Source organism: Calidris pugnax, unplaced genomic scaffold, assembly GCF_001431845.1.
Source record: "Calidris pugnax isolate Ruff unplaced genomic scaffold, ASM143184v1 scaffold45, whole genome shotgun sequence".
NCBI lineage: Eukaryota > Metazoa > Chordata > Aves > Charadriiformes > Scolopacidae > Calidris > Calidris pugnax.
In genome coordinates this window covers 1,404,954-1,417,910 of record NW_015090764.1, presented here as the reverse complement: position 1 = coordinate 1,417,910, position 12,957 = coordinate 1,404,954, and the positions used below count along the sequence as shown (strand labels likewise).

The following is a 12,957-nucleotide window of genomic DNA, read 5'->3' as shown; positions in this document are numbered from 1 at the left end:
CCTTCTGACTTACTTCGCACTTTATTTGGGTAAAGAGTGTGCTAAACTTCTCTTAAATTTCCAAATAATGAGTGAACACTCAAGAATTGAACCCTTTAGCACAGCAGTTTCTCCTGCAAACAACGGTGCTGGGTCCCTCTCTGCCCCAGCTGTGCCACCTGGGGCCTGGAGACAGCCTGGCACAGCCTTCCTTCTCTTCCATCCTCTGACCTGTCCCCCTCCGAGCTTTAGCTTGGAGACTTAGATTGTTAGATTGCAGCTCTAAAGTCTAGTAATTCTTTTTTTTTTTGCAGGGGGAGGTTGTTTGTTCAGCGTTGTAATTAATCAAAATGCCGGTTGTTTTCTTGAGCAACAACTAAGAAAAATGCTGCTGTTGAGATTCCATCTCTCCTGAAGTCTTGGACAAATGCAGTCAGTGGTTGTAACTTTGTCTTTTTAGGCGATGCTGATTCCCAGTAACTGCTTCTATTTGCAAGTGCCGCTGCATTTAAATTGTTGTTAATTCACAATCGTGAGTGTAGAAGAGTGAGTACTGCTTTCTGTCACCTCCTTCATCACAGTTGGCATCTTGAATATCTTCCCAGGAGAGCTATCATAGATGTTTCCCCCAAAATAGGAATTTTTGGGGAATTATGTACCTGCCACACTTTGCCCATTTGCCCTGATCCGGGGTGAGGCCTCGGGAGTGAAGGGTTGGAAGGAGGAGGGTGGGACATCTCGTGGTGCAGTTGTACAAGGAAATTCTGAGCCCGTTGTCGTGAGCATGTGTGACCTTCTCTGCTCTTTCATACTGCACCTTTATAACATAAATCCTACTGAATATTTAGTGAGGCAATTACAAGCAGTCTCATTTAAAGAAACAAGCGACAATCCGAAAAGGCCTGTCTCTCCGGGGACGTGAGTGGCTCCGGGTGACCTTCCCTCTCCCCTCTGGAGCTGCTCCTTCCAGCTGGGGTGGGGGTGGCGGTGCCTGGGCAGCCCGGACACGGTTGGCATCTTGCTGCCTTCGCTGGATTTTGATCTGGTGAGAGCTTTGTGAACAGCAGAGGAAGAGAAGGTGAGATTGGAGTAGGAGGATTGTTGTTGCGGGTGTGGAAATGAGGTGAGACGTTCATCACCAGGGTTAAAATGGAGGCTTAATGATGGCATTGGGTGCAGAGTGACTGCTGTGCTTCTCCAGAGATGGTCTCCTATGGGCCCTTCCAGCACATCCTGCAGTGGGATTTGACTGATCTGCTGAAAGGAATGGCCAGAAGCAGATGCCAAGAGAAATTGAACTTAGCTTGGGTTTTTTGGTGTTACTTGGGTTAAAAAACAATCCTGAAATTTACCTGTAGTAATTGTAACATTGAGATAGTCAGTCGTTATGAGTGTTCCTTTGCAGTCTGGTAAAATGGCTGCTACTGATGTGGTAGAACTCATCTTTGAGAACCAGAGGTGTGGAGGGGATTTGCAAGAGTCAAAGGTGTATGTGAGCAACCGAGGTCTGGGTGGTGGCACCAGAGGAAGGGTGGCCTCTTGTAGTGCTGGGTCATGGGCACATCCTCAACCCTGTGCTCGGAGGAGGTGGCTTCTTGCTGTGGCTGGGGAATCTCATCCCAGCTCCTCCAAGGAGAACTGTGTCTTTGGGTTCCTCGAGCTTGAGTGTGGGGCCATCGCCACAAATCAGCGGGGTCAGAGGCTTGATGCTGGGCTTTGCCCAGGTCTTTGAGGGCTTGTTTGAGGAAGAGGCAAGAAAATGGACAAGTAAGTGCTTGGCCGTGCTGTGGCTGCGCGCCGAGGGTGAGGGAGAAAATCCCACATTTTAGCAGCTTAGAAACCATAAACCATCAAATTGATTCAGAAGCTGCCTGGCTTTCTGCAATCAGAGGGAACCTACAATAACATTTCTTGAAGTCATTTTGTCTAACCTGTTAAACTGGTCATATTTAAAAAAAGCACTTTGCTACTAAATGTTATGGGAAGCTGTGATTCATGGTCCTGCTGAGCCATTTCCATCTGGCAGGGACTTTATTAAAGGCAGCCCCTGCCACCGCAGCCGCTGCAGCCACCGCGGGACCCCCCCCAGGGACACCCCCTCTGCCACCAGAGGGGTGCTGGGGAAAACCACCTTCTTCAGAGGAGACGTTTTTCTTTAATGGGGGGCACAAATCAAAATAGTTCAGATGTCGCTTTCCCTGCCCTGATGCTTCCCCTTAACTTTTGGGAGAGGAGTATAATTGATACTGGGTATCGGGGCGCTTTACGGGAGAGGTCTCCGCGTGGATTTACAGCAGCAGCTTTTCCATTTGTCTCCCTGGGGAGGATGACTCCTCCGGAGCCTTCCTCCAGGCTGGTGGGCTATAAAGCACGTCCCTGTCCCAGGGGCCGGGCAGCGCTTCCCCACGGGGTGGGCAAAGGGCTTGTTTTGGCAAATAGAGATTTTTGGCATCTGTAGATTTTTGGCATTTACTCTTTTGGGTCCTGAGAGCCCCCACCTGAGGTCTGGGGGCCTGTTCTGGGCTGGAGCACATGGAAAAAAACGAGTTTGTCACCCCAAAAGGCTGCAGCAGGTGGATGAGGTGGCTGGTGTCACCCCAGGGCAGAGATGGGCACGGGGCAGGGGGGGGGCAATGGGGAACAGGGACAGGCACGAGCTGCCAGCTTCTCCAGGAAGCATTTGGGGACATTTGGGGTGAAATCCCCGTCTGTATGGTTTTAAGCTGGCTTTTGTAGGTTGTGAGTGGAGGGTTTTATCAGGGACAGAGCTCTTGCCTGTTGTTCAGGCAGAGTTTTTGCAGGGTGAAGGGCGTTTTGGCAAGACCCCGGCGCCTGCTCTTTGGATCTCAGAAGAGACGCTCCTAATTTGATGCGCTCGATGTTGTTGCTTCCCCAGGGCATTTTTTCAACTCGTTTAAGGCAGTTTTGCTGTTGATCAAAAAAAGAGTAGGGAAAAGACAGCACAGAATGAAGAGGTCGTGGCGTGGGTAGGTGTTAAAGGCGTGGAGAGCCGGATTGAGACATTTACCCGGCCTTTTCCGCTCATGCCGATGGCATGAGGTGGCTGGTGTCACCCCAGGGCAGAGATGGGCACGGGGCAGGGGGGGGGCAATGGGGAACAGGGACAGGCACGAGCTGCCAGCTTCTCCAGGAAGCATTTGGGGACATTTGGGGTGAAATCCCCGTCTGTATGGTTTTAAGCTGGCTTTTGTAGGTTGTGAGTGGAGGGTTTTATCAGGGACAGAGCTCTTGCCTGTTGTTCAGGCAGAGTTTTTGCAGGGTGAAGGGCGTTTTGGCAAGACCCCGGTGCCTGCTCTTTGGATCTCAGAAGAGACGCTCCTGATTTGATGCGCTCGATGTTGTTGCTTCCCCAGGGCATTTTTTCAACTCGTTTAAGGCAGTTTTGCTGTTGATCAAAAAAAGAGTAGGGAAAAGACAGCACAGAATGAAGAGGTCGTGGCGTGGGTAGGTGTTAAAGGCGTGGAGAGCCGGATTGAGACATTTACCCGGCCTTTTCCGATCGTGCCGCTGGCCGGGACGGTACCAGCACTATATATAGATACAAGTGAGCTCGCAGGCTGCAGAGCAAACTGCAATCCAAGATAAATGTGACATTTTATGGCACTTAGAGTGCTGCCTTAGAAAGTGTCCTGTGCTGCCTGCCAAGTTGGGAAGGTCACACGTGTTCTTTCTTCCTTTAAATTGCATCTTGTCTCACCTGCCTGCCCCACCTGAATGCCAACCCCCCCCCGCTTGGTGTTCGCATCCTAATGTGGCCCTTCCTGAGAGCTGCTCCTTTTGTTTCTCTATTGATTAGCAGCCGATCCATACCTAGGGGTCTATAATGTTCCTATGATTTAAACTTTAACAGTTTCATTAACTGTCAAGTACCTTTAGAGCAAAGGAATCCCATATTTTATCTCCCCTCTCCTTACCGGTGTAAGATTTGTGGAAGGAGACTTCTTTTTCCCAGAAATAAATAAATAAAGCCCCAGCTTTCTGAAAAACCCCGAGGCCTCGAGATCTGACTAGGAAAGAAAGAAAACCATTCCAAGATATTTAATTGTACAGGGGGCTTACGGGATTGATCGAGAGCTTAGCTTTTTACAATAGTCCAGTGAATAAGAAATGCTCCTGACAAACGATCGATGATGGGATAATCACTCTTTATCCCCCCTCCTCATTGTTACCTTCTTTCTTCCAGGAGAACAGGGTTCAGAAGTCAAAAATCTTTATAGACGCTGCTTTTAAATTAAGCAGAAAATAGACATTGACATATTTGTTAATCTCACCTAAATCATTACTGGGCCTGGCTGGTTGGACTGTACACGGCCAGCCTGGCAGATCGGCCAGAATACATGAGTGCTCCTGGCTGGAGTGCACGCTCTGCCATTTAAAACACGGAGGGTGCAGGAGCCTGTGAATGTAACATGGATAAATATAGATAATTCTTTATTCTGGAGGTTATAAGAGTAGCTTCTCTTAATTAAAACCTTCTTACTAGCATTGGAAAGGTTAGGTAACATTTATATTGGGAGGCACATAAAAACATTCCTTCCCTAGAAGGAGGCAGGGGATGGTGTGTGGCTGGGGTGCTCAGGGGAAAGGAGAAGCATCTCCTGGGCTTTAGAGGCTTCTCCAGAACAGATTTATATCTGCGTCTTTGTGCTTGGAAACCCATGATGGGCTTTCCTTGCATGAATCTGATGGCTTTCTGTGAGCCCATTGGTATGTCTGGGACTCGGGACCTCCTGTGGCTGGGAGTCTACCCTTTGACTGAGCACTGTGCCCTCTCCTTGGGGCTTCTGTAGAGCTTGTGTCTGCTAATTTCCTCTGGTTGTGTTGGGAGGGACTTGGATTGCTCTGGCTTCCTGCTGGTTCCAGACTGGACCCCCATTGGCACATAAAAACATTCCTTCCCTAGAAGGAGGCAGGGGATGGTGTGTGGCTGGGGTGCTCAGGGGAAAGGAGAAGCATCTCCTGGGCTTTAGAGGCTTCTCCAGAACAGATTTATATCTGCGTCTTTGTGCTTGGAAACCCATGATGGGCTTTCCTTGCATGAATCTGATGGCTTTCTGTGAGCCCATTGGTATGTCTGGGACTCGGGACCTCCTGTGGCTGGGAGTCTACCCTTTGACTGAGCACTGTGCCCTCTCCTTGGGGCTTCTGTAGAGCTTGTGTCTGCTAATTTCCTCTGGTTGTGTTGGGAGGGACTTGGATTGCTCTGGCTTCCTGCTGGTTCCAGACTGGACCCCCATTGCTCAGCTGTCCCCCTGCCTCTCCCCAGCCATGGCCTTCCAGGTCACCTCACCTGGAAGTGTGGTGGTTTAATGATAGGTGGGGATGTAATGGTAGATGTTCCTTTTAATCTCATTGATGTTCCTTCACAAATGGTAAAGATTAAAACCAAAAAAGGCTCGGTGGTGTTCACACACCACAAAATGCAGTGATGGTGCTCAGGCAACAAGGAAAAGAGAGCAGTCCTCATGGTGTGCCAGCTTTTGTTCCAGGTTCTTCAGTTCACTTCTTGTGGTCCTGGGCAGGACACCTCTTTGGTTTAGGTCTCAGCTCCTCTCTGTGCTGAAGACACAATCACACTTGCCCATCTCCCAGGCGCAGGGCGGTTACATTAACATTTGAATGGAAGGTGCTGTAGGACAGTTGAATGTTACAACCCACCAGCCCTGGGAGCAGGACTCCCCCATGACCCAGCTGCAGATTGCCAGCGACCTCGGCTTTGAGAGGGGAGGGGGACGGGAGGCAGCTGTCTCTGGGGCCCTGAACTTGCAACCAGAGCTTCTGGTGTGGGTGGGAGGTTAAAAAACGGCACAATTCAGCAGAATATCCAGCACCGTATAATTTGGCTCCGATTGCGAGCTTTGCTTAAATTGAGCTCAGATTGGCTCTAAATACTCTGCCTCTGCACAAGGGCCTCTGGCGCGTGTGTTGGTGAGTGCAGGAGAAGCTTCCACCTCCTTCTGGACCAACTTTGACCTGGTGTAAATTACTGCAGGTTCAGGGGAAGGGCTGCACTTATGGTTACGCTCCCCGTGGCCTGTTAGAGGGTGACGAGGGGATTTATAGATTTATATTCTTGCTCTGCTGAAGGATCAGCTGGGGGAAGGAGCACCTTGTTCTGCTGCAGGACTTGCGAGGTGCCTCCAGAGGACCATGTCTTTCCCTTTGCCTGGCTTAGGCTGGGTCGGGCAATTTCAAAATTGATCAGAAACTGTTAAATGCATGGTTTTGTTTTAATCAAAGTTAATTTTATCTGAGCTGAGTGCTTTAAGATAAATTAAAAATTATGAACTCCACAGGACATTATCTTCTTGACACAGTTTTATTCTGGTCCATCGTGGGGGTCTGTGATTGAGCCGAGTGTGTGCCCATCGCTGGTGAACTCCATGTGAGGGGGGTTGGCATCTCTGGCATAACTTGTGTGTTTTCCTGTCTGAGGCGGTGGCTCCAACAGCTACTGGCAGGAACCAGCCTGCAGGAGAACTTGAAATTCTGTGGGTGGTTTTACATTGTCCGTGTTTCTTGCTAAATGAACTGCGTGTTGGGACATTACTCTTTTTTAGGAGTAAGTCCAGTAAATGTCACTTAATTGATGGCTCAGCTCATTGGCATTTAAATGGAATAGAGTTTCCACGGTGAAAACTCCTTTGAAGCTCTGGCCTGAATATCAGTGGCAGGAAATCTGGGCTGGAATCTGAGTCAAGGCTCTGCTTGGCATTGCTGGGACCTGGTGGTGCGGTGGTTGCCCCGGCCAGATGCACTCCAGGTCCCACCTGTGTGGAGGAAGAGAAGAAACCTCTCCATTCTCCCTCTGGACTGTCCAGAACTGCTCGTCTTTCCTCCGAGCACCCCTTGCTTTACCCTCAGAGGTCTCTAACAAGGTGGCTGTGCCCGGTTGCAGGTACCCCCGAGCTGAGCCCCGCGGACCGAAAGGAGCTGGAGACCAAGCTGAAGGAGCGGGAGGAGTTCCTGATCCCCATCTACCACCAGGTGGCCATGCAGTTTGCTGACCTGCACGACACGCCCGGCCGCATGCAGGAGAAAGGGGCCATAACTGTGAGTACCAGGGAGCTTTCCCCGGGGACATTCCTCGGAGGGTTTGACACCTGTGGGGAAATGACAGTCTCCAGGGGGACAAGGTGCTGCTGGAGGCAGCCCGTGGGCCTGCAAATAGACCTCTGCTCCCCACAGGAGCAAACCCCATCAGCCTCCCATCAGCCCTTTTCTGGCCCCAAAACACAAGCACATGGTGGTTTCTGGCACCTTGACCTGATCCATGTCCATTTGAGGCCCCACATGTTCTGACCCTCACCCATAGCTCATTAATGAGCACATCCAGACCCCAGTGAGCACGGTGCAGTGTGTCCCAGCAGAGGGGGAAGGCGGGGAAGTGGGGACCCGTGGGGACCCTCAGCTGCTGGGGTGTCAGGGTTGGGATCCCGGCCGAGGAGATGCTCCTGGTCCCCTTTCCCCTGGGATGTGAGTGTCTCGGGCTGTGCTGCCCATCTGGGGAGCTTCTTGCAGAAGGGAAGAGACTTCTGGGGGACAAAGGAGACTGAATGTAGCCTCTGGTGACTGGGTGGTACAACAGGGTGGGAGTTTTCAGAGCTCAGATGTGGGAGTGTTTGTATTTCTTGTCTGCAAGTGGTATAACTACAAATATAACGAGCTCAAGCCTTTTTTTGCCGTGGGGATTAAAGTGTATGTATTTCTCCAGGTGAGTCTTGTCCCTCACTCATTTCTGCTTCTCCCCTTCTGTCTCGGGCAGGACATTCTAGACTGGAAAACTTCCCGTAACTTCTTCTACTGGAGATTAAGGCGGCTTCTTCTAGAAGATGTGGTCAAAAAGAAGATCCACGATGCCAACCCCGAGCTGACAGACGGGCAGATCCAGGCTATGCTGAGGCGCTGGTTCGTGGAAGTCGAAGGGACAGTGAAGGTAAATGAAAAACCAGTTTGACCAAGGCTGTAGTTATTGTCCTGGGCTTGAGCCTCCCATCCCTGGACCAGGAGGTGGTGGGGATGGTGCCTGGCAGTCCCTCACCGCTGCCGTGTCCCAGCCCGGGGAGCCCCTGCCAGGTGTCCCCTGGGGTGCACAGTGGTTTAATGCCATCCAAGGAGGGGGCACGGACCCTCCATAAGAGCCAACTGCAGGGTTTGGGGCTGGGGGTGTCACTTGGCACTGCCCACAATCCTGCTCTCATCCCAGAGCTGAGGATTCCTGGTTTTTAATTGCGCGCCAACTCTGAAGCTGGCAACCTCCGAGGAGTGATCTCTGGAGCTGCTCTCAGGTTGTTTTTGTCACAGTCCTCCAAGCTGAGTCTTTTATTTATTTATTTCGTTTTATTTCATTTCATTTTATTCTATTCTATTTTTAAAGTCACAAACACTCAGGGGTTCCAGAAACAGGGGGGGGTGTTCTCTGGAGGGCAGCAGGCTTTCCAAGGTAGTGTCTGAGCGTCTTTAAAAGCGGGCATCTCGTTAGCTAATACATTACACCAATCAAGGAGAGTTATCTTAAGCCACAATTAATCTGCTCCCTGGCATATGTTGATAGGAAAGCATCATGCTGTTTCTTAATTAAAAGGAAACGGATTAAAAATGATTAATAAGAGTATTAAATATTCTCCTAAACTAAAAGCTTTGGGATTCTTGGGTAAATCGAGCTTTACGCAGGTCTGCAACCGTAAGGCAGCTTCTTGGGGTGGGTGGTTTTTTTTTCCCTTCCCTGAAATCCTCCAAAGTGCCCTACTTTGTATGCGGGGAGCATTTCTGGCGTGTCTGGGGGCAGAAGCAGGGAGCAAAACCTAACGAGTTTGAAATAATAATAAGAAAAAAAACAACGAAATAAGCAAAATCTTGAGGTTGAAATGACATCACTGGTTGAAGACAATCTCGTACGTAACGTTGAAGGGAAGAAAAATAATCCCAGTTTCTTATTCAAGCGTGAGATACAGGGGCTGAGGTAGGGTCTGTCCCCAGGGCTGTGCCCCCGCGTCGCCCGTGGGGGAAGCAGCAGCTTCCTCAGCTTGGGAGAGTCCCAGGGAAGAGGGAGGCAATTCCTTGGACTTGGGAAAGTGGTAATATAAATAAAGGGGGAGCAGTGAGGAGGCTGATGAGGTGAGGGCCCCCTTCACGCTCCTCTCTGCTCTTGGCAGGGATTGGGGGGAAATCAGCTCCGGGAAAGCTTGGGTTTTGGGGGCACAAACATCCCTCCTGGGCTTCTCCTGGGCTCTGCCCACCAGCCCCACGGCCACCGATGGTGTTACTGCACCCAGCTCATTGTCATTCTGACTTTGACTTCTCAGTGATAACAGAGAAGGATAGTGCACCTTTAAATGACGAGCTTTGTGTTTAATTACCCAAATAAAATGACATAAATATGAATGAGTGCTAATGGCGGTACTTGCTTTTCCGGAAACCATTAACAAAACGATTCTTAAATGATTTGTAAAGAAAATGAGAGGAGAAGAGAGGAGCGAGAAGGCTATTAGGCGTCTAACACACTCCTGAATTATTATGTAGTCAACTACCTCGCAAATATCAGGTGAAATGATCTTGCAAAAGGGAAAAAGGGGGTTTATTGCCAAGGCGTTTCAGGGACGTGGCCACCCCCACTCCTCTGCTGGGCACACACCGGCTGAAGGGGCTGGAGAGGTTCTGGGATGGGTGAGGGATCCCGTGGTTGTTGGGGGACACTAATACTGGGTCAGCCTTTGGGTGACAAGGGCTTATAGATTCCATGGCAGTTTAGAAGCCCCAGATCAGCGGCTTCTCTGGAAGCCCTCCCTTCTGGACAGTCAGATTTCGCCAGAATTCTGGTGAATTCTCTTCTCTCCCAGAAGGGAACTGGGATTTGACCTGGGGCAGCTTCTGGGGCTGGTGGTGGCTTTCTCCAGGGTTCCCTTTAGTCACATTTACAGATGGAAATGCAAAAGAAATATTTCATCTTCTGCCTTTTGCTAGTTGTTAGTTGTGTTTATAAAAGCCCCACGCACTGGGAAACCACAGAGGGCTCCAGCCAAACGTTTTACCCGCGGCTGCCAATACTTGGGAGTTAAATTTGGGGAGCAGCACTGGGCCAGGAGGTGACACGTGTGGTTTCTTTGCAGGCCTACTTGTGGGACAGCAATAAGGACCTGGTGGAGTGGCTGGAGAAACAGCTGACGGAAGAAGAAGGTGTTCGCTCAGTTGTGGAAGAAAACATCAAATACATCTCGAGGGACTACATCCTCAAACAGATCCGCAGGTAACGCAGCGCCGCGCCCTGCCCCTGCCCCGCAGGGTTTTCATTGGGACAACCCTCACCCTCTGATCTCAAACACACTCAGGGAGGTGGATCCATCACTTACGCACACACTTCACAGTCGTAGGCTTTTTTGACTGGCAAACGCAGGAGTTTTTGAAACACAGTTTCCTTTGGAAATGCAAATACAGGGGTAGATGTGGAGCTGCTGGGAGAGAGGGATTTGTACAAAGTCTGCTCCTCCTGCTCCTCCTGCCCAGGCCCTGCTGCTGCTGCTGCTGCCAGGGCCTCGAGCTGGGCAGAATCTGATCCAGCAGCATCTGACCCTCCCTGCCCAAACCCACCCTTCACTGAGACGGGGCACAGAAATCTCTGTTAACGTGTCTTTTCTCCATTTGAGGCAGATAATGCAAAAATATTTGGGAGGGCCACATACTGGGGGAGAAAGCAAATCTCTGGGCTCCTGTTGTCAAAGGGGTGTGTTGACCACACACGACCAGAATCTCCTCACGGATTCCTTCCCTTTATTTTTTCTAGCCCCAGCCTTCACAGGCCATACTACCTTGTTTCTTCTGTGCTCAAGGTCATAAAATGCCCAGTTCCCTTTGACTGCTGTTTAGACACCACCAAATAACCCCCCAAAATACTAAAACATTGGTAGAGTATCTGTTCCTCCTGCTTGTGAGGGTTATTGTGTGCATTTCCACACACACTCATCCAGCAGAGCTGGTTAAGCCTCACGAGCTGAACACTTTGCTAGACTGGAACAGATCTAATTTGGATAATTTTTATGTCTTAAACTGGAGGTCTCTTAAAGCAGCTTTGCCTCTGAGAGAGCTGGGAGGAGGGCACCAACTGTGGAGTGAGTGGGTTCCCACATCCCACGTCTGACTCCGTAGGGTGTCTTTTCCCATTATTTCCACCCATTTTTCCATCCGTGCTGCAGCGGATGGGGCTCTGCAGTGTCTGGGAGGGGGGGATGTGGGTGCTTTTGGCACCTCTGAAGGTGCTGCAGGTGGGGTCAGGGCACGCTCCAGAGCTCCTGGCCTCCCCAGGGTCCATCCTCTGGGGATCTCAGCCTCGGGGCTGGTCGGCCACCAGCAAATTGGGAGGGAACTGAGGGAACTGGGGTTATTCAGCCTGGAGAAGAGGAGGCTGAGGGGAGACCTTATTGCTCTCTCCAACTCCCTGAAAGGAGGGTGTAGAGAGGTGGGGGTCGGTCTCTTTTCTCAAGTCCCAGGCGACAGGACAAGAGGAAATGGCCTCAAGTTGCGCCAGGGGAGGTTCAGGCTGGATATTAGGAAACATTTCTTTACTGAAAGGGTTCTCAGGCATTGGAAGGGGCTGCCCAGGGAGGGGGTTGAGGCACCATCCCTGGAGGTGTCCAAAAGACGGGTTGATGTAGTGCTGGGAGGTCTGGTTCAGTGATGATGCTCCTTGTTTGTTGTGTGGGGGTCTATTTTTGTCAGTTAGGTTGACAGTTGGACAAGATGATCTTTAAGGTCCCTTCCAACCTAGAAGATTCTATGAAATTGGGTGGCACCAGAGGCTCCAAACAGCTCCTGGGCTGCTGGCAGTCAGCTCCTGCCAGCGCTGCCCCGTCCCATCGCTGGTGTCCCCCTATTTCCAGTGTCCCCCTCGGGGCTGACAGGAGCTGTGGGACACGCTGTGGTGCCGGGGCTGCTCTCACTTAATTCTTGCCTTTTTCCAGCCTGGTCCAGGCCAATCCCGAGGTTGCCATGGATTCCATCGTGCACATGACCCAGCATATATCACCCACCCAGCGAGCCGAGATCGTGCGGATCCTCTCCACAATGGACTCGCCTTCTTCAACGTAAGAGCATCGATTTCCCACACTCCCCCTGCCCGGTACAGTGGAGGGAAAGGAAAAAAAAAAAAAAAAAAAAGAAGCTCAGAATTGCCCTTTGTCTGCTCGACTGCGACCACTGTACCGAGACGGGGAGGCTCAGGGAAACGCTGGAAGAGTGACATTTTTATTTTTTCAAATCAGACTGACCAGAGGAAGTGTGTTCTTTGGCCAGAGACACGAGGAAAAATGTATAAAACACAAGCGCCTGCGGGATTGAGTCACAGCTGTCTAACTGTACCTTATTTATTTAACAAAGCGTGACTGGACCAGGGCAGCGGCTCGCTGTCGGGCTGCCACCCCCCAGGGCTACGGCCGGGCAATGAAGGGTGCTCGGGCTCCCTGAGGCCTTGGACGTGGCCAAACCAGGGGCTGGTTTAAATTCAGGCCCCTGTGCCCCCGCTTCTCGCCTCACACCCCCACGGGTGGTGACAGCTTCGTGCTGACAAGTGCCAATGTCACCCCCCCCCCTGCCAGAGCGTCGCCCAGGACGGGCTCAGCCTCCCCGGAGCCCCCCGGCCTCCCCCCTGGGGGGTCACCAGAGCCCATCACCCCCTTGTCTGTGTCGCCCCGTGGTGATTTGTGGTTCAAATGTCTTGTCTTGTTACGTGGTAGGAGAGGGACTGGGGGCTGTTGGGGGCCGGGGCTGTGTCCCTGTCCCCCGGGCTGGGGGGGGTGCTCCTGGGCCTCCCCGGGCAGCAAAGGGCAGGATTTTGGAGGCTCAATCCCTGCTCGCTTTGCCTTTGTGCCCAAATCTGTTAGAACAGGTCAGTAAATTGTGTGAAAGGCCCTTCTAGGAGGAGGTAAAAGAGACCAAAATGCAGCTGCTCGGCCATTTCTGCTCCCC

General features: G+C 51.2%; 1 protein-coding gene across 5 annotated transcripts in view; it reads left to right on the top strand.

Moving 5' to 3' along the window:
* Positions 1-12,152, top strand: part of ACACA (acetyl-CoA carboxylase alpha) — a 138,337-nt gene extending 126,185 nt beyond the window's left edge. For all 5 annotated transcript variants that reach the window (XM_014959434.1, XM_014959519.1, XM_014959280.1 and 2 more), the window contains 4 exons: positions 6,899-7,053; positions 7,766-7,936; positions 10,110-10,246; positions 11,955-12,152. In XM_014959434.1, the coding sequence (XP_014814920.1) occupies positions 6,899-7,053; positions 7,766-7,936; positions 10,110-10,246; positions 11,955-12,081 (590 nt within the window). In that variant the 3' untranslated portion in view covers positions 12,082-12,152. The remainder of the gene's footprint in view (positions 1-6,898; positions 7,054-7,765; positions 7,937-10,109; positions 10,247-11,954) is intronic.
* Positions 12,153-12,957: the final 805 nt, after the last annotated feature.